The following is a 22,829-nucleotide window of genomic DNA, read 5'->3' as shown; positions in this document are numbered from 1 at the left end:
CAGTCTTGACAGTCATTGTCAGACTTCTAGACGTTCGGTGTATCTCAACTTAGGAGTAGTCATTACTCCTATTGCCAGCCGTCGATACAGCTCGGACCGAAGTCTAGGAATAAGACGTACAGTCGCCCCGAGTGGTTGGGTAGGTGACAGCCAGTGACGTCTTATTCACCCCGGGATCCCTAGAGTTATAGTTGAGTCGAGTCTAGACATGATTTGATTAGGACTGCATGCACATATGGATGTGGCTCCTAGATCATGGGACCCATCGTTATTGCTTCCAGTTGTGCTAGCATGTTTTTATGATTTAGGTTGGTTATATGCATGTTTAGCTGATTTGACGTGCATGCTTGTTGTGATTAGATTTCATAGCTTATGAAATCTAATGTTTTGATGTTATTCATGACAGCATGTTTCATGAACTAGTTTATGTATATACATGTTTACCATGTTTTATACTGGGATTTATTCTCACCGGAGTTATCCGGCTGTTGTCTTGTTTTGTATGTGTGCATGGCAACAGGTGGGGCTGGATCAGGGTCAAGATGATGATGAGAGAAGACGAGTGTAGCGTGGTGATTCCGGACTTACAGTAGACTTGGTTTTATTACTGGACTTTAGTAGTTGAACCTTAGATTAGCTTGTTGTACTTTAATACTGAAATGTATTTATACAGACATGTATAGTATTTAGATTCCATTACCTTCTGCAGTCATATCTTAAAACGAAAAAAATTTTTAGACCCTGTTTTATCTTAATTGATAATTAAATCCCAAAGATGATTAGCGTCCGGGTCCCCACAAATATTGTGGAAATTCTCGATATAAATACTTTCCAGTCAAGTCAGGATCACAATTTATTTTGAAAAATTCTGTAAGCATAGTCTTCGAGTTGTCATCATCTGCTAGTAGATCATTTACATGTTGTTGGGGGTCAAAATAAACCAAATGGTGGTTTGGTGTATGTAGTTGTAACCTAATGACTGAAGGATACATCCTACTGAACTCAAATGAGAAAATTCGCCACAATGCTTCAGGCGCGCAAATCCACCTTCCATCCACATACTGTTGGATTTCATCACAATGTTGCCCATTTCGTAACTCTAGTGCGACCAAATCAGGACCTTTATGGATGTACTTGTATATGTACTTGACATATTTAATCCCTCCACATACTTCAACATTAATATGACAATCATATTTTAATAAAAGCCATGGATTGTATGGGACAACCCAACCATTATCAATGAAGACATTGTCATTGTTGGTAATTGATACTTGGACACCTTCACGTCTTCGGTACAAAGGATATGAATCATTTCCTCTAGACGTGTATTCCACAAATGGCTTTGGAAAGTTCTTCTTACATTTACCATTTACCATGCATGGACAATTTGGATTGATTGATCCACATGGCCCATGTATCATATGGTGGACAACTGCTTTGTGTAGATTGGGTTCTTCTGTTTGTGAAGGTATTTCAGCACGCACAATTGAGTCAAAGTGATCGGGAGTACACAACTTGTCATTATTCTCAAATATGACCAACATATGAACATGAGGAAGCCCTCTTTTTTGATACTCAATGACGTACGAATAAGAGCGGACCTTACCCAAAACCCCCCTATCCACAATGTCTTTTTTAAACTCTTCAAATTTTGATTTAAATATCCTTGTAATCAAATCTGGACGGTCTTGAGATGATTGCCCAGGAAGTAGTTGATATTTTATCTCATTCCAATTCGGATTGCATGTCATTGTAAGCATTATATCTGGTTTTCCATATGTTTGTACCAAAGTCATGGCATCTTGAAACCGTTGGTACATATCACGTGGGCTTCCACCGAAAGATGATGGCAAAACGATTCTAGTACCAACGTTTCCTGTAATGCATTTGGTAGATATGTATAATTTGGGGGTTGTAATATATGTTGTGAAAAATAAGAATATAATAATTAAGTTATCATACCTGCATTATTTTCACCTCCATGTAAACAATCTTGCAATCCTTGGTAAAGTTCAGAACGTATATCACGTTGATTTGTACGTATCCATCGTAGTCTTTGTGTTTCAATCTTTACGTAATTGTCAACTACGTATTGTTGAAGTAGACGGCCTCCTCTAAGTAGCAAAGATGGCGAATTTTCTCGTATCTGAATAAGAAGATAATTTACACTATATGAGTATAGGTGTAGTGACCCGTTCCAGAATCACCTACTAATGAAGAACTAAGCATGCAATTAACTTAATTAATAATAATCAGAGATAACAGCGGAAAAATGGCCAACGACAGTAGTTATACAACCCAATCGAAATCAGAACAACTCAAAATATATATTCGATACAACCATATCGAAAAGAATAGTACTGAAAACTAAACCAACCAGCCACTCACTGTCCTCCTCCTGCTCTTCCTGAGCCATCCAACCTGAGGCCTGCCCCGTGGGAATGGGGTGTCCAAGATAAACAAAACCGAGGACGTGAGCGATAAGAACGCCCAGTACAAAAGCATGAGTATACAAGCCTATATGAAATGCACATGCTATGATATGATACCAGGGTAGTCAAGAAACAGGAGTAACAAAGGATCTCAATATGCTCAGTCTAGAGGCGCCAAGTGGATAGTGCCGCGCGGTACTCCTCTGGGTCACTGCATCCACTACAAGAACAGACGTGGACCTAAAATGTCCCGGATCACCGAAGCCCTCCGGACCCGTCGGCCATTGTGTACTCTCGGTGTCCATGCGTCCACAAGACAAGACAGGGCTGAGCGGCCCCACAAGATATAGCTTATCTCGAAAGAGATACAGCTCAACAGTAAAGGCTATCTCGAAGGAGATACGGCTCAACATGAAATGCAACATGCATCATAAAACGTGACATAATAGCATGCATCATATGACATATATCAATGCACCACATAATCATGCAACATATAAGGATGTATACTCGACCAGGATATCTCGGATAGTACTTTCGTACCTCTAACCAGCAGATCCTAACAATCAGTCCTAGACTCACGCCTGCGTCCGCAGTCAGCCTACTGGTGCCGCTAGCTCCAAACTAGAGCACAGCTCCGCTACAACACTAGTAGCTCCCCGCTAGTGCCCGAACCTCGGAAAAAGACTAGAAACCTGTCAGAATCGACTGAAATGCTCTGGAACTCTCTGAAATGGCGAGTCACAAATGAAGCCTCGCGCCTCTATTTATAGCCAATGTTCGGACGCTCCGATCCACTTCGGAAGCTCCGATCTGGTACACTTCGGACGATCCGAACCCACTTCGGACGATCTGAACCCTGCATGTCTTCCACGAGTACAGCCACCTGTCCCGGACGATCCGAGTCTTGATCGGACGATCCGAACCCTTCCACGTGTCCAGACACCTGGCTCGGACGATCCGAACCCTGATCGGACGATCCGAACCCTTCCACGTGTCCAGAACCCTTCCACGTGTCCAGCCACCTGTCTCGGACGGTCCGAACCCACTTCGGATGATCCGAACCCTCTTCGGACGATCCGAACCTGGTTCGGTCTTTCCGATCCCACCGAAATATAATTAATCCAATAATTAACTTAAATTAGGAATCGGGTTACTACATTCTCCCCCCCTTAAAAAGATTTCGTCCTCGAAATCAGGTTTATAGGATGAACAAAACGAAATAACATCATCATTAACATATCTCAATTGTTGTTGAACACAACTGCTAATTGGATTACAACGGAAAACACACGTACATCTGTAGTACATCTATAATACAACTCAAAAGAGCTCTGGATGCTCTAAACGCATACGACTCTCTAACTCCCAAGTGGCTTCTTCAGTGCCTCTGCGCTGCCACTGAACTAAGACAAGAGGAATGATCTTATTCCGCAATACCTTGTCTTTGCGATCGAGGATCCGCACTGGTCGTTCCACGTAAGACAAATCCGAATTTAGTTGAACTTCAGAGGGATGCAAGATGTGAGACTCATCTGCTACGTATCGTCTCAATAAAGATACGTGGAACACATCATGAATACTTGATAGGTACGGCGGCAAAGCAAGTCTGTAAGCCAAATCTCCCACGCTTTCCAATATTTCAAATGGACCAATAAATCTTGGAGACAGCTTACCCTTGAGACCAAATCTCAAAATCCTGCGAAAAGGCGAAACTCGGAGAAACACTTTCTCACCTGGCTGAAAATAAAGAGGTCGCCGCTTGGTGTTCGCATAACTAGCCTGTCGATCCTGAGCGATCTTAATCCGTTTCTTGATTATTGCAACCTTATCAATAGCCTGCTGGACTAACTCCGGTCCCTCAACATGTCGTTCCCCAACTTCATCCCAAAATAATGGAGTACGACAACGTCGCCCATACAACGCCTCAAATGGTGTCATACCAATACTACGATGATAGCTGTTGTTGTATGCGAACTCAATCAAAGGCAAATGATCATGCCAAGCGATTCCGAAATCCATAACACAGGCTCGCAACATATCCTCAAGTGTACGAATAGTCCTTTCTGTTTGACCGTCGGTCTCTGGATGATAAGCCGTACTCAAACTTAGTGAAGTACCCAATGCTGACTGGAAACTACCCCAAAATCGTGAGGTAAAACGAGGATCTCTGTCACTAACAATACTGACTGGCACTCCATGCAAACGTAAAATCTCTTGAATATACAATCGAGCCATACGATCGAAAGTGAAATCACGGTTATATGGCAAAAAATGAGCAGACTTGGTGAGTCGATCCACCACTACCCAAATAGCATCACTATTCCTCGAAGACAATGGTAAGTGAGTAATGAAATCCATCGCGATATGCTCCCACTTCCATTCGGGAATAGGTAAGTTCAACAATAATCCTCCCGGTCGACGGTGCTCTGCCTTAACCTGCTGACAAACAAGACACTTGGAAACAAACTGATAAACGCTGCGCTTCATCCCTTTCCACCAAAATCGTGTCCTCAAATCTTTATACATCTTGTTGCTTCCTGGATGGACACTCAACTTGCTTCGATGAGCCTGAGCCAAGATCTCTTCCCTCAAAGTATCATCCTCTGGTACCACAACCCGATTAGACAAACACAGAAGACCATTAGACTGATAATGGAAATTGCTATCTCCACCAACTAATCGGGCTAATCTCTGAGTCTTGAGATCAGACATCTGTGCATCTCGAATCCGAACGAACAAAGCTGGCTCAGATAAAATGGTAGCAACACGAATGCTCTCCATACCTTTCCGATGTTTGAAATTAAATCCCAATGAACAACAATCCTGGATAGTACTAATCATAGCACTGGTCTGAAGTGCAGAGGTTCTCACCTTGCGACTAAGAGCATCGGCTGTGAGATTCGCAGAACCTGGATGGTATTTGATCTCGCAGTCATAATCTTTAAGTAGATCCATCCAACGACGTTGTCTCATGTTCAACTCAGCATGAGTGAACAGATACTTCAGACTCTTATGATCAGTAAAAATTTCAAACTTAACCCCGTACAAGTAATGACGCCAGATTTTCAGCGCGAACACAATAGCAGCTAATTCTAGATCATGAATAGGATACTTCTCCTCGTGAGGTTTTAACTGCCTGGATGCGTAAGCGATCACATGATCATTCTGCGTCAACACACACCCTAAGCCTTGAAAAGAGGCATCGGTGTAAACACTGAAACCATCAGATCCTGACGGTAACGCCAAAACAGGTGCAGAAGTCAGAAGTCGACGAAGCTCTCTGAAACTATCTTCGCACTCAGATGACCACTCAAATGGAACATCCTTCCGAGTAAGCTGCGTCAATGGTCTAGCTACCTGAGAGAAATTCACGATGAAGCGACGATAATACCCTGCCAGACCTAGAAAACTACAGATCTCAGCCACCGTCGTAGGACGTGACCAATTCAGCACTGCCTCAATCTTGCTGGGATCCACAGAAATTCCTTCCTTGGAAATCACATGACCAAGGAATACTACACGATCAATCCAGAACTCGCACTTACTCAGCTTAGCATACAATTGCTTCTCACGAAGAATCTGCAACACAATCCTCAAGTGCTGGATATGCTCTTCCACACTGTGAGAATAAATCAAGATATCGTCGATGAAAACCACAACAAACTGATCTAGAAAATCCCGAAAGACTCGATTCATCAAATCCATGAACACTGCTGGCGCATTCGTCAATCCAAATGGCATAACTAAAAACTCGTAATGCCCATATCGAGTACGAAATGCAGTCTTGGAAATATCATCATCTCTAACTCTCATCTGATGATAACCCGATCGCAAGTCAATCTTGGAGTAAACAGAGGTACCCTGGAGCTGATCGAACAAATCATCGATACGAGGTAATGGATACTTGTTTTTGATCGTTACACGATTCAGCTGGCGATAATCAATGCACAATCGCAAAGATCCATCTTTCTTCTTGACAAACAATACTGGAGCTCCCCAAGGTGAAACACTCGGGCGAATATAACCTTTATCAAGAAGATCCTGCAATTGCTGCTTCAATTCTCTCATCTCTGACGGAGCAAGACGATAGGGGGCACGAGAAATCGCTGCAGTCCCTGGCATTAACTCAATGCCAAATTCCACCTCTCTAACCGGAGGAAAACCAGGAATCTCATCTGGAAAAACATCAGGAAATTCACAAACCACTGGAATATCATCTATACCAACACTACCTGTGGAGGAATCAATCGCATAGATGAGGTAGCCTTCCCCGCCCGCCTCTAAAGCACGACAGGCTTTCAGAGCAGATACCACTGGCATCGGAGGTCGCGCTCCCTCACCATAGAAAAACCAACTAGAGCTCTCAGTCGTACGAAACTGAACAAGCTTCTGGTAACAATCCACGGTAGCTCGGTAGGTAGTCAATAGGTCTATACCTAGAATACAATCAAAATCTTCCATCTCCAGGATCATAAGATTCGCAATCAATTCGTTACCCTCAAAATCTAAGGGACAACCCATCACTAGACGCTTTGCTAACACCGAATGACCCATCGGGGTAGAAACGGAAAGAATGACGTCTAGAGAAACATACGGTAACTTATGACGCTTAACAAATCGTGCAGAAATGAATGAATGTGATGCTCCGGTATCAATAAGAACAAAAGCAGGAATACCGCATAAATGAAAAGTACCTGCTATGACTCTCTCCGTTTCATCTGCAGCCTGATCCTGGTTCAGCGCAAAAACCTGACCTTGGGCACGAGGTCGAAGATTTGAACTACCCACTGCCTGACCCTGCCTCCTCTGCTGAACAGTCGTCTGAGATCCGGAACCAGATCCTGCTCCACCTCGCAACTGAGGACAATTCTTCTTGAGATGACCCATCTCTCCGCACTGAAAACAAGCTCCCGCGGCTGATCGGCATTGCTCCGATGGATGGTTCTTCCCACAATGTACACAAGAAACCTTCTTCTTACCAAAGCGGAAAACACCGCTAGACCGTGATCCAGATCCAGAAGAAGAAGAACCAGATTTCTTGAAAGACTGAGATCGAGGGCTCAAAGTACTCGGAGGTCTAGAAGAAAGAATAGCCCTACCACGCTGGAGACTGATCTCTGCCTGGCGACACCGGTTCACTAACCCATCATACGAAGTAGGATTATCACAGACAGTGACTCGATCAAAAATCTCCTGGTTAAGACCCTGGAGGAAATGGTCATACTTGGCCTCAGAACTGCCACTGATATGAGGGGCAAAGGGTAACAACTCGAAGAACTTCTGCTGATATTCATCAACAGACATACTACCCTGCTTAAGATTCAGGAGCTCAATCGTCTTTGCCTGGCGAAGGGCTGGAGGAAAATACAGCTGCATGAAAGCTGCACGGAAGTCGGCCCAAGTCACCCTACCCTGGGACTGGACTATCGGCGCAGAAGTCGATCGCCACCACTTGCGCGCACGGCCCTCGAGAAGAAAACCAAGGGTCTCCATCTGCTGCTCCTCGGTGCACTGGAATGCACGGAAACAACTCTCCATGCGCTCTAACCAATCCTCAGCATCATCGGGAGTCTCACCGCCGACTAAAGGCTTAGGCCCCATCTGAATGAAACGGTGCAAATCAAAACGCCTAGGACCATCCCGACGATGACGATGTTCACGATGACGCCTACGATCGTCCTGGTCACCCCAACGACCTACACTTCCCTGACTACTCTCATCACCAAAGTGGTCAGCCATCGCTACAAGATAGAATGGGGAAAAAATGGTAAAATGGTCAACGGAAATCCTAAAACAGAATCTATATCCCAAAATCGTAAGCATGCTCTGATACCATAAATGTAGTGACCCGTTCCAGAATCACCTACTAATGAAGAACTAAGCATGCAATTAACTTAATTAATAATAATCAGAGATAACAGCGGAAAAATGGCCAACGACAGTAGTTATACAACCCAATCGAAATCAGAACAACTCAAAATATATATTCGGTACAACCATATCGAAAAGAATAGTACTGAAAACTAAACCAACCAGCCACTCACTGTCCTCCTCCTGCTCTTCCTGAGCCATCCAACCTGAGGCCTGCCCCGTGGGAATGGGGTGTCCAAGATAAACAAAACCGAGGACGTGAGCGATAAGAACGCCCAGTACAAAAGCATGAGTATACAAGCCTATATGAAATGCACATGCTATGATATGATACCAGGGTAGTCAAGAAACAGGAGTAACAAAGGATCTCAATATGCTCAGTCTAGAGGCGCCAAGTGGATAGTGCCGCGCGGTACTCCTCTGGGTCACTGCATCCACTACAAGAACAGACGTGGACCTAAAATGTCCCGGATCACCGAAGCCCTCCGGACCCGTCGGCCACTGTGTACTCTCGGTGTCTATGCGTCCACAAGACAAGACAGGGCTGAGCGGCCCCACAAGATATAGCTTATCTCGAAAGAGATACAGCTCAACAGTAAAGGCTATCTCGAAGGAGATACGGCTCAACATGAAATGCAACATGCATCATAAAACGTGACATAATAGCATGCATCATATGACATATATCAATGCACCACATAATCATGCAACATATAAGGATGTATACTCGACCAGGATATCTCGGATAGTACTTTCGTACCTCTAACCAGCAGATCCTAACAATCAGTCCTAGACTCACGCCTGCGTCCGCAGTCAGCCTACTGGTGCCGCTAGCTCCAAACTAGAGCACAGCTCCGCTACAACACTGGTAGCTCCCCGCTAGTGCCCGAACCTCGGAAAAAGACTAGAAACCTGTCAGAATCGACTGAAATGCTCTGGAACTCTCTGAAATGGCGAGTCACAAATGAAGCCTCGCGCCTCTATTTATAGCCAATGTTCGGACGCTCCGATCCACTTCGGAAGCTCCGATCTGGTACACTTCGGACGATCCGAACCCACTTCGGACGATCCGAACCCTGCATGTCTTCCACGAGTACAGCCACCTGTCCCGGACGATCCGAGTCTTGATCGGACGATCCGAACCCTTCCACGTATCCAGACACCTGGCTCGGACGATCCGAACCCTGATCGGACGATCCGAACCCTTCCACGTGTCCAGAACCCTTCCACGTGTCCAGCCACCTGTCTCGAACGGTCCGAACCCACTTCGGATGATCCGAACCCTCTTCGGACGATCCGAACCTGGTTCGGTCTTTCCGATCCCACCGAAATATAATTAATCCAATAATTAACTTAAATTAGGAATCGGGTTACTACAATAGGTGTATATGTAATTTTTAAATTGTTTTTAATTAAAAAAAATGAAGCATAAAGTACAATGTTTTTTCACTAACCTGTAGCATATACGCGTAGTAATTTAAGCATGTTAACCGGGTACCATTGATATTTCGGCTATTTATGTCCCAACCATATGTACCATATGACAGAAGGAGTGGATATTGCAGAGGATCATAATAGCCAACAAAATCTTGAATGCTGATAAGATTTCCACCGATACCTTGTATAGTAATATCTCGACCGTTCAAAGTTTCTTGAAATTCGTTGTCAACAATTACAGCTGCTACTTGAGATGTTGTTGGTAAACTATATTGATGTTCATTAGGTTTTTGTTGCCTGATGATGAGCCTACAGTTGGGTATGTCTTGACATTTGCCAATTTGTCGAAACACGTGCACGAATGGATTGTGTTGATCAAGAATGTTTTGTATCTTAAGCAGTAAGTCTCGCCTTAGTTCTGTATTTTCATGAAGTCTATTGTCTATATCATGATCTGTGTCTACAATCCACATCTGCAGGTACCTTGGCCTACAATTCTCATTCGGTAGAAGACTTCCAATCGAGTGATATATTGATCCATGGGCACGAAATGTGTAAATTCCATGTGTACCGGTTGCTAAGGACTCATCTAAGTTGACTCCCATCGATGTGAAAGAGAAAACATGATTGTATGCCCTTATGAACTGCCGAAAATGCCTGCCTTCCTCGTTATCCGCAGCGTACAACTCTTGCAATTCAATAGGAGAAGGGATATGAACCAAATTTGTATTTCCATTTCTACAGCAGAATTGTGATGTTTCACCATGAAACAATAGAGCTTGGCAATGCATACAAATTCTTGGGTCAGACAATTGCCATCGATAATTTATCCCACTTTCACCGAAATTTCTTGCTAGGTTACGATATCGACGTGGACGTGGAATTCGTTGTATGTTAGTAATGACATTGTGTTCATTGAAGTTAATTCCTGCAATATTGTTCAATTTAATATTCAAATTAACAAATGAAAAAAATTTGTTGGAAGATTGAATGAATAAGCTTCCTAGTTAATTGTTAAATCATTTTTTCGAGACATTTAAATTGTTAAATATGTGTGAATTAAAATTTGAAAATTATATTAGAGAAATGAAGATCAATCAACTGGTTGATTTTATAAAAGTGATTAAATAATATATTGAGCACTTGAGAGGGTAAGTTGATGTTAAAAGCAATAAAAAGATGTTTGTAATAGAAAAGACATACACATGTATGTCATAAATAGAAAATGTAGTGAAACAATTATTGTATGGAAGTAATAGTTATTGATCCAACATGTTGTGATTCAATTATTTGATTTTAAGCGATTATACGCCGTTATATGCTGCATGAAATACCTATCTTGTTCATTGTTTTTATCATACAATTGTTGAAATACAATTGAAGATGAAAGACCATCTAATTTTGATTGACCATTTATGGAGCACAGTTTAGGTGTTTCATTATGAAAAAGTTAAGCTTTACAATATAGACAAATCGTTGGTTTGTACAAATGCCAGCAACCATTATGTAGACTATTAATGAAATTTTTTGCTAGATTATGATATCGCTGTCCACGTAATTGGTGTTTTTGAACCCTAACAATAATTTTATTTTCGATATTGCTATATAATGCAGTTATATGTTGATTTCAGGTGCCTTATATTATACATAGATGACATAAAGCAAAGTCGTGAAAAAAATGGTAATTGTTATGTTAAAAGGAGTATTTGAATTTAGTAGATTACCTTGCTGATTTAAATCAGGTAGACGTTGACATGTGCTAGTACTCCCTTGCTCAAAATTTGATGTCATTGTATGATAAGATAATGACTGTATACGACACACTTGTCCAACCGTAGTTGCGGTGTTTCCTGACATTAAAATTGAACGTTAAATAATTTATTATTTTGTTGTTCAAATTAATAGGTAGGCAAAATACTTAAGGTGGATGTTTAAATAATAATGGTTTATAAATTTATTTATTACATGTGGATGTAGTATAAAATATTGTATTGCATATCATACAATATAATATTTAAAAGAAATGTTTAAAATCGTTTGACTTCAAACATTATAAATGAAATATACCTTCTTGATTTGAAGAAGTTTCTGTTATTGCATGTGATGTGGTATTCGTAGCCAAATTGTTATTAAGGGGAACTGAAAAATGTATAAGAGCGTTATATGTTTATAGTAGAATAAGTAAATAAATTTATGAAATAATAATATAAATAAGAATAGGTGATTGAGTTATATATAAAATTAAAAGTACCAAAAGTGAAATTAATGAGTAATAAAAAGGAAGAAATACATATTTTAGTCAACATACCATTCAAATGTGTAGTAAACTCTGTCATTTCAACGTTGGATTCATCAGAATTTGTATCATGTGCACGTATATTTATACGTCTTTGGTAGTTTGACCGACGTCGGGCTAGATTTGTTTGTCGTTCAGCTTCTATCATTAATTGTCTTTGTGCTCGTCGTCGCGTTGTGTTTAATTGACGCCTTTCATTGTTGTTGCGATTGGTATGAGTAGTAGCCCGTGTAGGAGGAGAAGACATTAAATCTAAATAGTATATAAGATTGTTTAAATATTTTGAAGAAAAGTATAAATAATATTTGATTTTAAAAATTATCCGTTTTTTGATTAAAACTAACCTGGTAGGCAACATGGTTGAATGAAAAACATTGGGCAAAAGGGAATTTTGGAACAAAAAGAGCTAGTAAATCATATGAACTTCACGACCAACACATGAAGGAACACAGGAAATATAAATATTTTAACAACAATTTTTTTTTGTTGGGGTGCAGAGATGATGAATGAATATATGAAATGATCTCCCAACCTCTAATGAATTCTAAACCATTTTTTATATTAGTTGGATTAACATGTGAACCCAAAATTAAAGAGTTTAAATGATATAGAAGGTATCAAAATGAGAAGTCACCCACGAAACAATTAAGAAATGCAACAATATAATGAAAAAAAACCAATGTACATTAAATAAGAGGAAAACATGATTGAAAAAAGTTATCATGTAGGATACATAACTAAGTTATTAATGTTTAAAGAAAATAACATTGAAAATAATTTTAACTATAGTTATTTAATTGATTACCAGAATGATTTCTAACTATAGTTATTTAAATTGTTCAAAATTTATATATGACTTGTTTTTGCTTTGCGTTGTTGACTGAGTGAAACAAAAGATTGTAAAGCAGTAAGCGTACGTTGAACTGATAGCAGCATCAAACAAAAGATTGTATAGCACAAAGCATCAAGTTGCATCTACGTTGAACTGATAACAGCAACTAACAAAAGATTGTAAAGCACAAAGGATCAAGTTGCATGTACATGGATAATTTACCTCAAGCAGTGCACGAATGGCTAACTTCACAGTTTCTTGGCCAGCAGTTTCCTTGAAATTCTTCTCCAAAAACTACCGGATAGAGTTTGAGTTTCTACCAGTTGCATTTGCTTTCCAAGTTGAAAAAGTCCTAGATGGATCAGCCTGATAGAGCGATGGACTACTGTGTGGATGAAAACCAATAATTAGTGTCGAAAGTCCAAAAGGTCTAACACCACCACTGTGTGTACTTCTGCTGAAGACCAGCAATGTACCGAGATATGTATTCAACTGTTACGGGTCCGCAATTGTAAGCTTATGACTCTGGCACTAAATACGTACCCGGTTCATAAGCACACGCGCATCTGCTTTTAGCGCTGCAGAGGCCAATGCAATGTGAATGTCCAAATTTACACTCTTTCTTACTGATATGAAGTTACAACAAATGGACACAAATTAAAAAAGAGCTCAATGTGTCAACTGTAGTACTACGAACCATGAACAATTTCCAACATCAATGCATAAATTGAAAGAATGCGTAAGCTGGGCACAATAGAATCAAACATATGAAATTTTTGAAGACAAAGTCAATTGGTAAACATGAATACAAAATTTAAAAAATCATAGAATCAATACAATATACAGAAATTAATAAAAATTTATGCAATGATTAAACAAAAAATGGAAAAAATGTAGATGAAGAAAGTTGATGTCAGAAGATGATAACATGTTTTAATTGGATAAACTATTGTGGAAACATGTATAAGATTTGAGGTGGGAGGTTAGTCTCTTAAAAACCATTTTTTTTTATTCTAAATTCAAATTTTGTGTTTCTAAAATCCAAAATAAAATAAGTTTCAAATATTATATCATTTGAATACAATACATTATTTTGTTGAACATAATTTTATTAAATTTTTAACTCATATATGTATCCTCAAATTTAAAAAGTTTATTGTGTAAAAATCAAAGGCAGACTACTAATAATATAGAGAAGCCCAAATCATCTGAAATCCAACATTTGGTAATCAAAATCAATAAATATTTTGGGTGGCAAAGGTACAGTGGTATTTTGTTTGTGCTAAGTCTAGGCATGGACGGAAATTTATATTTCACACTGATTGGACATTCTTTGTTTCCAAATTTTCAATCATAATATGAGTAAAAGACACAATTGGAAAGTGAGAAATGCAAGGGTTAGCAGTTAGCACTCACCTCCACAGCAAAAGCAACAATAACAGCAGGAAAGGATCATGAGAGTTTCTCTGCAGAACAGAGTAAGGCCTCCACAGCAAATGCAACAATAGCAGTTAGTGTTGCACTCATTTACCCCTTATGTTTTCCCAACAGATTGTTAAAGCAGTATTCGATGCTGCTATCAAAGTTGTACTCCAGCCACCCAAGCAAAAGAAAAAGAAGAGTAAGGCTCTGAAGGCATGCTCTATATTGTGATCAGCATTTTGTTTTCCCATTATGTTTTGATTTGTTTTTTCTTGTTAATGTCCATTTTAATTACACGCAACTGAAATATTTTAATACATATGAGAATTGAGAACGTACGACTGCAACCACGCATCAAAGCAAACTCTTCTAACCTAAGGCAGCGAATAATCTTAACAAAGAACAATATATTTTCGATTCATGATTCTACTGCAAAGGCGAAAAAAGAGGCAAATATTAACAGAGAGATAACAATGAACATTACATGACAGATATTTACCATCAACGAAACGGCATAAAATTATTTAAAAAAATGAAAAAAAATTATAGATTGGCCTTTCACAAAACTTCTCTGCAATGAAAAGCGTATTCCGTATATCCAATTTTAATTCAAACTTCTTTTATTTTGAAAGTAGTAAAACGAAACGTCATAAAACTATCAACCTCAGACACAATTATCGTATAAATAAAACCGCAACTCCAAATATAAGATGTGTATCGCAATTCTCATTATTGAGAAACAGATACACGTTAAATAATCACAGTACAAATTTAAAAACGAAGACATTCCAAAGTGCAGAAGAACATAGTAGCAGATCTACAGCGCATCATATTAAAAAACAACGCTAATTTAAACTACAAAACGATTTGTTTCGAAACGCTTACCTAGAAAGACGATCGTGAAGACGATACAAATCTCTCTGTGTCTTTATTTATACAGAACGGATGAAATCGTCGCAGGTGATGGCGTGGATCAGTAATCTGGAGCAATTAGATTGACGCAAAAAATTACGTATTTAATTGATGGGTGGAGACAATCTCCAGAAATTTCAAAAGAACGTTGTTGTGTACTTACCAGAGGTCCCGGAAAATTGAATTTCAATCGGCATACAAGAGGGTTGAGATCAAATGCAATGGATGTGGTGTTCGGATCGTGGGCGCCTCAACCGAATATATGTTGGAGGAGAACGTGGATTTGGTCCATCCCAATCCAGCAAATTTCGAGTGAGAAGATTTTTGAGGATCCGATTTGTGAGGATGTAGATAATTTCGAGAGAGTGGAGGATATCGTGAGAGAAGATTTGTGAGCATCCAGATAATTTCGGGAGAGAAAATTCGTGATGGTAAATCAACCATATTTGAGAGAGACGTGCAAAGTAGGTGGGTTGTTGGAGATGATGTGGAGTTTTGAGGGAGAAACATTTTTTAAGTAAAGCAAGAGGATAAAAGGGCAAAAGGGTCAACAGAAATTTGGTGTCCGCAGTGGCAGTTTGTATGTGCATCTCAGCCATAATAAAATAGTAGAGATGTATTATGATTCTTGGCGACATTGCACGTAAAATAACCATTTAACACCTGGACCTCGAACTTCTCAATTTTAACTTTTTCTTACTTTTCTTGACACAAGCCTATCTCATAGCATCATATAATCTTATTTTTTACTTATAATAATTTTTTAGACATAAACCAGTGCCTCAATTTATTCAACTTAATAGCTAAATCGTGGAGCGTTTTAAGCCCGAATAAATACAAAACTTAATATTTTCTTTTCAAATTTTAAACTTAGACTTTTCATCCCTAAACTACCCCCCGCGAGTCATGTACCATCCTCCATGAACCACGGTTCGAGCCCTGTCTCTTTTCCTAGCCATTTTCTAACATATTTCTCCCAAACCAAGCCACGAACGTAAAACTCTCGAGCCACCCACCCTCGAGCCACCTTGGACCAGACCACCAGCCACCCTCCTGGACCCTACTGACCCTAGTGGAACAGCCCTTAACCAGCCGCACCAGCCCCTTTGCAACCTACAACCTAGCCAATGGAAACATCCCAAAACATGCAAGGAAAACCCTAACTTTCAATCTTTCACCATACACTTTCTTCACTACTGTCCAGCCTTTGTTTAACCCTTAAACGACACTTTTTAAAATCCTTTAATGTCCGTTAACGGCAGCATGTCCTTTAGAAATCATAACCTGTCTCAAACTAGAGCAAAAACGTAAAAACATTGAAAAACATTCATCCAACCATCAAATAATTTTGATGCTTTAAAAAATAAAACACATATACTATGATGTTAATGGTGCCAAACGTACCTTTGTGTTTAAAACGCTCGAAATACGAATATCGAAGCGGTGGAACATCGGTGACGAACGAATAAGATTTCTACCCTTTTTCTACAATTTATTCTCGTCAAAATCCTACCAAAAAGCCACCTGGGATGCCAGGGAGTCGAGTGATCGTTGTTGGAAGGAGAACGAAGAAGAAAATCGAAGAATGAAGGAGAAAAAAATCGTAACTTCTTTGCCCAAGACTCCCTTGTTTCGGCCGATTCCTTCACTTCACGTAATTGTGTGTATCTGTTTGAATATGTGCATATGTTTAGATGTTTTGGGGTGTGTGTGGGGGACTCTTTTTAAAAAGGATTTAAAAAAATTTCCTAAACACTTAATTAACCTTAGTTTTTAATTATTAAATTTGGTTCATTAAGATTAATAAAATCATTAGACCTCAAAATAAAAGATTTAAAAATATCTATTTCCAAAAAATTCCCTTATAAATTACTTAAAATTCCTTGCTCCCACAAATTAATTTAAATTCGATCTTAGAAATGCCATAATTCTTAAATTATTTAAATAAATATTTTCTTAACTAAAAATAAAAATTTAGCATTTAAATCTTTAGCACCTTAATCATCTCCGGTCCCCCGTCTTGCCAACCACCTATATTCATAGGAAAATCTTTAAATTATAAAATCAAACAAAATTACACAATTAATCATTTAGTCACTCAAAATATATCATTCATGAATCCAAAATCATTTTATTAAAATATTTTAGTAATTAAATAATTTCCATGATTTTCAAGCGTTACACATTGATACTGAAATATTAATTATGCTACCTTATTTGTTTTCATAAACCTCTCTCAATATAAAAATATGTCATTGTTCGATGATAAGAACCTTACAATATAAGAAAAAAACATTTATTCTACACAATACATTATTATCATATAACATAAATATTTTAGATCTTTTTTGAATCGAAATAATCTAGATCTCAGATAGTCAAACATAGTGTTGCAAAGAATATCATTAATTTCCTCGTATTATTATTACAAAATAAGAATTATTTATTTCCTTATATAACATATATAACCAGTGGAACAGCAAGCAAGAACAGCGTTTCGATCACTTCATCCATTTTTTCTTGCATTTCATATTTTCTTCTCTTATTCTTCTTTCATTTCGAGCTCAGAACGATCAGATTTCTGCCCTTCTCTTCGGATTCCACCGCTGGATTTTCAAATTCAGCACGTTTGTTCTGTCGCTTGTCTGGTGCTCGCCGAGCTCCTCACCGGATCCTTCGCGTATAGGTAGGATCTGGTTCTATATTACTTTGGATTTGCGAAACTATGATTGATTTGGGTTTCTGATTTGTTAGAGTAGATGCCCTGCAAGCCAACGGTTGGATAGGGAATTTATTGACTCAAGTGAAATAAACAATCTTTATTTTAATATAATTTAACATTTTATGGTCTTGTTATACTTTATCCGTATACCCATGCAAACAGCATAGATAAAGTCCTTGATTATGCTTTAATACAAATGAATCGTAATTCTATGTTGAAACTCATTTGTAAACACTGCATATTCTAAATGTGTTCCTAGTCGATTCAGCCGCCTAAAACATGGATAAAGGCCGCTTGAGCTCGAGACTAGCATATGTGATGTTGTGTATTGCGTTTCTTGGTAAGGGCATAGAGATGTCCAAACATGCAGATGGGTAGTCATATGATGTTTATACCGAACAACCCTCCCTCGGACTTTCCAAGTGGTTATCATTCATCGAGAGGATAAGTCTGTGGTTATGATTGTACACCATTAGTCCTTACGACCCGGGACAACACTGAGGCTCTATATGCTAGGGCTGTGCTTTGACTCGTTTACCGGCTTCAGGAGAGTCATCAGGTGGCGAGGTTGGGTACAGTTGCGACACATATAGGAGACAGTGCATTGTAGTCGGGGATTCACCGCTCACCTACGGGTGTGGATATCCTATGTGATCTAATGAAATTATAGTGCGTGGAATCTCTGGCCAGAGTATGAGATGTACATTAGAGAAGGAGTTCTCCAATGGTACATGTGATGCCACTATTAAATGTAATGCCCGGAAATTTAATCCTAGTAATCTATAATTATTGATATATAATTTGATATGGTTATGAAAAGATTAATCGGGACATGAAATAAGATTAAATATGAAGGGTGCAATCTTTGGACAGAACTAGTGGCGCCCGAGCAGTAAGAAATGACCGCCCGAGCGCCAAAGTTCCATAAAAACACGTCTTGGACAGAAGATGTGGCGCCCGAGCGGTAGTTTGTGACCGCTCGAGCGCCAAGGTGCATGAGGAAATGTTTCGGACAGAAAGCTTCGCGCCCGAGCGGTAAAGATTAACCGCTCGAGCGCCGATCAAGATACATGAAATTGTGCCACGTTCTTTACATGCAAGGTTGGATATATATATATACATAACTTAGCCATTTGAACGAAAATCAGAAAGAAGAATCGAGAAAATTTCCTGTATATGTGTTGAAAATCCTTACGCCTTTTCTGAGAAATCCGTCCGTCCAAATTGTAATCCGACTTCAGTACTGTAATCCTATCAACGTAGGCTACAAATGGACGTAAGTTTTGCTACGTTTTGACATGCTTTGAAATTATGCTATTGTCAGAATTGAATAGGATTCATATATGATGTTCTTGATATGTTAGACATCGTAGAATCGAAGTCAGATTGAAAAACAGACTGATTATGGAATTGTTATGAATTTTTAGGGTATATTGATTTATACCAGACAGATTTGGATTATTGATTGATTATAGAAGGTATTGGATATGAGTTATGGATTGTAACTATTATCTGGTGATATGGTATTGACGGAGATACTGAGTTTGTACCGTTATGCCGATGATTTTGAATTAAATCCAGATTGATCAGATTGTTATTGATTTGAATGGTATATTGACATGAGATTGTTGATATTGTCATTGCCAGACAGACTGTGAATTCAGGACTTTGACTGAGCCAGAAACCGACGAAGAAAGGTATAAGTCAATGTGGTATTCGGAGATCGACTTGAGTCGGATTAGACTTGAGTTACCCTAAATCACATACTTTACTTTATTGCATTAATATTTGCATGATTTGATTGATTTACTTGTTCTCTTGAAGATAGATAGCAGGTATTAGACGAGTAATCTCGTGACAGAAGTGCCTGATAGTGGTGGAATCGCCACGGGCACATTGCACGATGTCTCAAGATGGGTTATTAGCGATAGAGCTACAGTCCATGATGGATAGGTCAGGACACCGGATGTTTGGTTATATCGAGTAATAGGAATTGGAATTCTTCTATTACGGAATTCGATATAGGAACACCATATTTGGTTATATCGAGTAATAGGAACGGAGTTCCTTCTATTACGGAATTCGATATAGGAATACCACATTTGGAAACCGGGATCCCTAGGCTAGGATTGAGTCTAGTCTGAATGATTTTTTATGTTTCAGATTTTGATACCTATATTTGTTACCTGATTACATGCTTTATATGTGTTTATATGATTGCATGTTTCGTTGATTTATACTGGGATTTATTCTCACCGGAGTTATCCGGCTGTTGTCTTGTCTGTATGTGTACATGACAACAGGTGGGACAGGATCAGGGTCCAGGAGATGAGGAGAGATCGTGATTAGAGTGGAGGCTCCGGACTTAGATTGTATATAGTGGTTAAACACTTGATAGTAGTTGTTGAACCCTAGTTTGTACTGATTTGTAGATGGTACAGGACTTGTACTTTATTATATACTGATATGTATATTAGCTTGATTTCACTACGTTCCGCATTTAAAAAAAAAAATTTAGACCCTATTTTATAATTTATAATTAGTCTAATGATGATTAAGAACTTGATTAGCGTCCGGGTCCCCACAACATTTATCACATAATTATCGAATTAATATGCAACCCTCGATGAACCAATGGTTGCAGATTCGATCGGGATATATGAGATGAAGGGACCGTACTGTACGTTAATCATAATCGACTGGTTCTTGCAGGCACTATCAGTGATACCTAGGGGATCATGGGGCGACGCTACTAGATGCTATTACCATGATCCGATGGGTGAAATCAGAAATGAGTTCTGACATTCTTGATCAAGGTGTTGATGAAAAGAATGGGGCTAACTAGGGTAAGTCTGAATAAGAATAAATGTTATTCTGAATCACAAGGAATTGTGAACCCACGGCTAGCTGTATCCCTGAACCATTGAGGGTCACACAAGCACTGGATCGTTTGTTCCCGTTGAGAGAATAAATTCAAGGAGTTGAATTTATATTATATAGTAAATTCAAGGAGTTGAATTTATGATAATTAAATTTTGAGAAAATAAATTCAAGGAGTTGAATTTATGAGATAGTAAATTCAAGAAGTTGAATTTATGAAATATGGAGAGAATAAATTCAAAGGGTTGAATTTATGAAATTTGATAATTTAATTTATTAAACTCAAAAGTTGAGTTTATTAAATATTAAATTTTGGATGTGAGAAATTCAAGAAGTTGAATTTATAATTTAAATATTAAATTCAAATGTTGAATTTATAATGGATATATGCATCGAGATTTGGTCAAATATATGCATGCAATTAGAATCCATAGTTAACTTAATTAATATAATTAAGTAAAGGATAGATTAGAAAAATATAATAATGATTTTTTAATTATTATAATGCATGAAATTTCGATGGAGAAAATCGAGATTGCCAAATGTTGGCATGCAATTTTAGAATCTTTAATGAACTTAATTAATTAGATTAATTAAGGAAATGAAAGATTAGAAATAATAATAAGAATTTTGATTCTTATATATATAATATATTGCATCCGAAAGTTTTGGAAAATAAAAAGAATATGTCATTAATTTAGAATCTTTAATTAACTTAATTAATTAGATTAATTATGTAAATTAAGGAGTAGAAATAAAGATAATGATATTGATTCTTAATTGATAAGGGAGCACCCGAGAGTTTTTTTAAAAAAGGAAAAAGAGGTACTGCTCTTCAATTCAATTCCTTGGGCAAGAAGATTTTCGTCTCTCCCAATTCCAAAATCTGCTCTCGAAATCTTTTCTTATGCAAAGAAAATTCGGCTTGTGCTAATTAATCGCGATGAGTCGATTTCTTCTTCGTGTTCTATCTCTACGCAAAAACATCTTATAATTTTCTAGTGCAAATTATAAGAGGAACAAATATTCCAGTCGTGGACAGAATTAGGAGATCGAAAAATGTTCGTAGGGATTTACAACAAGAGCTACGTCCGCTAATACCGGTGTAGTTGGAGCCACGTGATTTATTCACCAAAGGTATAACGATTCTAACATCCTTTGTATGTTTTTGTTAAAATCATACGAGCGCCCAAACAATATTTTGATTATCAAAATAAATAAAAATTTTAAACTTCCGCTGCGTTTGGGTGTGTAGAAAACCCAGATCCAACACGTTTGTTCTGTCGCTTGTCCGGTGCTCGCCGAGCTCCTCACCGGATCCTTCGCGTATAGGTAGGATCTGGTTCTATATAACTTTGGATTTGCGAAACTATGATTGATTTGGGTTTCTGATTTTGATAGATTTCGCTGAGTTTATCTGATGTGAATCTCGATACGAATAAATAGCAAACACGATTAAAACGCAATCACACCCTTTATTTTATTACGATAATAAGACTCGTGTGTTTTCCCGATCTTTTGAATCAAGTAATTGATGTGTTATTCACCTCTAAACTATAAAAGTTTAGTAACAAATAAACACGAGGATAACAATCGAAATTTGATACGAACCTTCGAAGAACGACGCCTACGACAATCCGCACAAGCACGATCGACAAACGCCACAAAGTTATAAACTTTGATAAGTTTGATTTGATTTAACAAAGCTAAAGCCTTAGTTGAGAGAAAATTCTCACAAGTTTAATAAACTCAAAATAATATGTGTATTGTGTGTAAAATTTCGTCCAATATGGTTTACATATCAAAAAGATTACTAGAATCTAGTTACCTAACAAAATAAAACTCTAAAGAAGGAAATAATTCGCGCAGAAAAACACTAGGCACGGACCCCGTGCAGACCTCCGTGTCTGGGTCCGTGTACACTCGGTAAATAGACTTCAGTTGGAAACAAGGGACACGGACCCTGTGCCCACCTCCGTGTACGGGTCCGTGTAGACACTGTCTTCGCCAATAACATAG

General features: G+C 38.5%; 1 protein-coding gene across 1 annotated transcript; it reads right to left on the bottom strand.

Annotated features, from left to right (window-relative positions):
* Positions 1–779: 779 nt before the first annotated feature.
* LOC140805461 (uncharacterized) lies at positions 780–15,174 on the bottom strand. Its single transcript, XM_073161731.1, has 8 exons — positions 14,291–15,174; positions 13,097–13,452; positions 12,055–12,233; positions 11,814–11,885; positions 11,471–11,596; positions 9,764–10,674; positions 1,966–2,149; positions 780–1,879 (listed from the first exon to the last, which is right to left on the bottom strand). The coding sequence occupies exons 3-8, from the start codon at positions 12,188–12,190 to the stop codon at positions 780–782; spliced, it is 2,529 nt and encodes an 842-aa protein (XP_073017832.1). The 5' UTR covers positions 12,191–12,233; positions 13,097–13,452; positions 14,291–15,174.
* Positions 15,175–22,829: the final 7,655 nt, after the last annotated feature.

This window comes from Primulina eburnea, chromosome 11 (assembly GCF_022965805.1).
Source record: "Primulina eburnea isolate SZY01 chromosome 11, ASM2296580v1, whole genome shotgun sequence".
Classification (NCBI taxonomy): domain Eukaryota; kingdom Viridiplantae; phylum Streptophyta; class Magnoliopsida; order Lamiales; family Gesneriaceae; genus Primulina; species Primulina eburnea.
The sequence above is the reverse complement of the archived record's forward strand: the minus strand, read 5'-3'. Positions and strand labels throughout refer to the sequence as shown.

What these genes read in the sequence shown, in the direction of transcription:
- LOC140805461 (XM_073161731.1), bottom strand. Translation starts at nt 12,190, where the DNA reads ATGATAGAAGCTGAACGACAAACAAATCTAGCCCGACGTCGGTCAAAC. An exon ending in AACTTCTTCAAATCAAGAAG is followed by an intron (nt 11,597 to 11,813) that starts GTATATTTCATT and finishes TTTTAATGTCAG; the next exon opens with GAAACACCGCAACTACGGTT. An exon ending in TGGAGGTGAAAATAATGCAG is followed by an intron (nt 1,880 to 1,965) that starts GTATGATAACTT and finishes AATGCATTACAG; the next exon opens with GAAACGTTGGTACTAGAATC.